Raw genomic sequence first — 2,845 nt, 5'->3', positions numbered from 1 at the left:
TGGCTACACACACACACACGAGAGCGATTACATTACCTCCCTGCAACTCCGTTGCGTGGAGGTAATGACAGCCTCAACAAACGCCAGCTCAGTGTTTAATGCCAAGTCTTTTCTGGCAACTTCTCTATCTCTGTTTGCGATCACCACTGTGTGGTGCAAGCAATGTACCATTAATAACGCCTCAGCTATCAAATAAAAGCGCCACCTTACAATTCACCTTACCCCTTAAGTTGATACAGACTTGTTTACATACTACATCAAATGTACCTCACCTGCGTGTACAAACACACACGCACGCAAGCATTATATAAATAATATACGTATATAGGTAAAATACAATAAAGTTTACAATAGATTCTGCTGTAGAGTCATTGAAATTTCCCACAGAGACACGGGTCGATATGTATAATACAGTGCCACACGTACGCTGTGCATAAAGGACAATATTTAGATGGCACGATGAAATTTGAGCTGCGATCACCAAACGACAACGGTAGAACAATGGAACTTGTGCAGCTTTGCAACACACACACACACACACACCAAGTGGGGCTTCATGCACTTACAAGCAAAATTTACTATCACAATTACGAAATCAACATGACGAAAAACTTCACTCGGTAGAACCCACGACGCCAAATAGCACAAGCTATCCGACACGGATTAATAAACGTTCAATATCAAGAATGCATTATAATATATGCTGGGGGTTTGAGGCAGGATAACCACGAGGCTCGTAGTTAGCCAGTAGCCAGGGTGTAAAGGGGTGAATTGTCTAAAGTTGTATTATTGTAATATCTGCTCAGTGCATCGTTTGATAGCTTTTATAATCAGTATAATCAATAAATACCTTATTAACAAAACGTTAGGGTAAAACACATTACGACACAATAATTATGCAGCGATAAAATGGTGTTTAGTACACAATACGAAATTTCACAATTTTTTTTAACAATGTCATGTATTTGATACGAAATTAAGGAAAACGGCTCGTGATTGTAGAATCAATAATTAATCGTATCAATAGGCAGAATTCATATTTTGGTCGTCAACGACTAATTCTGCAACTTTCGCTCGACCTTCTGTGACCTTCACTCGACCTTTGGCGAGATTCTGATGCCGTTACTGCTACACATCCTTCTTCAGAGGCCAGTTGGCAGATGGCGCCACTTGTCAACCTCCGCGTGCTCAGTCGTCTGCCTTCCGTTTAGGTTTCTTAGGGTTGCGGGATCGACTCTTTGCCTTGCACAGAGGGCAGATGGGAGCGTTGCGGTGAATCTGCTGGTGGCATGATAGGCAGGCCTGTGGGGGATAAACGAGGCAGAGTAATTGACATCAGGCTACAATACGAGTTCTCAATTAATTTATAGTAGGTCTCAGGGGAGAGATAGTGAATATAGAAATAAGTTGTGGATATAGAAATCAGTTAACCCTAACCCTAATCCTAATCCTAACCCTAACCCTATCCCTAATTCTAAAATAAAACAAATTAGCCAAAAATAATAAAAAATAAAATAAATAAGAGACAAAATTAGCCAATCAGAGCCGTCCCCTAGCGGATCACTATCTCTCCCTGCAAAATTCATTAATTTATCATAAAAAATGCCGTATCGCCTTTTATCGCACGTTACAATAAAGTACGACAACAGGCTACAATACGAGTTCTCAATTAATTTATCATGAAAAATACTGTATCACCTTTTACTGCACGTTACGGTAAATTATGGCCGCAGTTGCATTAGAAACCTCACCTTCATCGGGGGAGGCTGCTGTCGAAATGCATTGGAAGGTGGCGCCCTCGTCTCTGTGGTGGGCTTGTGGCGAACTTCCTGTAATTGTTGGGAAGCCGACACGGGTGGTGGCGCCAGCGGTTGTGAGACTGAGCTAGAGGGCGCCTCCGTCTGCTGCTCCGGCTGCCATTCCATCTTGTGTTTCTCGAAGAATCTGCATTAAGGCCAGAATTAAAAAAATATTTGTTTGCCCTCACCCGACCCAGGCTGAAAATTTTGGGTAGGTAGGTAGGCGCTTTTTTTAGGGGGGTCTTTTTACAATTTCAGCATGGTGTCTACATGCTCGGGTGTGCTTGTGTGGAGATACCTTTTATGTTGAATGTTTATTTTGCTTGGTACATATAATGTATTGCCTACAGATTTATATAATGTACAGTGATACAATTATTATTTGTTAAAAAAAAAAATGGGAAAAATCAATAAAATTTTTTGAGTCGGCCCCTTTTTGGCAGGTCAGTCAGGTAAGGGCAAGCAAACAATATTTTTATTATGGCCTGAGCAGGAGGAGCTTTTAACCTGATCACAGCATCATCCGTTTACATTCCTCAGCGTTCCCAAACCTTGCAGCAGCCCTAAACTCTCAACATCCTTCTTTATGAACACCCTCCTAACTCCTGACATCCACTTAACAATACTTCAGACTCCCAACACATCGTGTGAAATTAGCGGAAGTCACACATTCCCACACTTTCACCGCCCAGTTATATTCTGTGTTATTATGAAACTACCAGCATCCCTACACTATCTGACCTCCACACCTCGCTCTTTTCACCTGCCAGTTCCCTCGACAGTAACCAACTCCCACATGGCTCAGCACCTCATTCCTCTCGCTTCCCACCATCCCCTTCAGGCCTATCCGCACATTCTTCCCTGCCGCTCCTGCCTCCCACCATCCCCTTCAGGCCTATCCGCACATTCTTCCCTGCCGCTCCTGCTTCCCACCATCCCTATAGGTCTGACCTTTGGTCCTCCCCTGCGGCTCTCGCTTCCCACCATCCCCTTCAGGCCTATCCGCACATTCTTCCCTGCCGCTCCTGCTTCCCACCATCCCTATA

The 2,845-nt window shown here is 43.5% G+C and overlaps 2 protein-coding genes across 2 annotated transcripts in view; one reads left to right on the top strand and one right to left on the bottom strand.

The window, feature by feature from the left end:
* The window catches only part of LOC106818883 (39S ribosomal protein L18, mitochondrial-like), a 15,224-nt gene that overhangs the window by 6,027 nt on the left and 6,352 nt on the right, over nt 1–2,845 (top strand). The window lies entirely within an intron of this gene.
* LOC106818884 (zinc finger C4H2 domain-containing protein-like) overlaps nt 76–2,845 on the bottom strand; it is a 6,917-nt gene continuing 4,147 nt past the window's right edge. The window contains exons 4-5 of the mRNA XM_014823554.1: nt 1,752–1,944; nt 76–1,302 (exon numbers count right to left, since the gene is read on the bottom strand). Coding sequence (XP_014679040.1) covers nt 1,189–1,302; nt 1,752–1,944 — 307 coding nt within the window. The 3' untranslated portion in view covers nt 76–1,188. The remainder of the gene's footprint in view (nt 1,303–1,751; nt 1,945–2,845) is intronic.

This window comes from Priapulus caudatus, unplaced genomic scaffold, assembly GCF_000485595.1.
Source record: "Priapulus caudatus unplaced genomic scaffold, Priapulus_caudatus-5.0.1 Scaffold2612, whole genome shotgun sequence".
Lineage (NCBI taxonomy): Eukaryota > Metazoa > Priapulida > Priapulimorpha > Priapulimorphida > Priapulidae > Priapulus > Priapulus caudatus.
The sequence above is the reverse complement of the archived record's forward strand: the minus strand, read 5'-3'. Positions and strand labels throughout refer to the sequence as shown.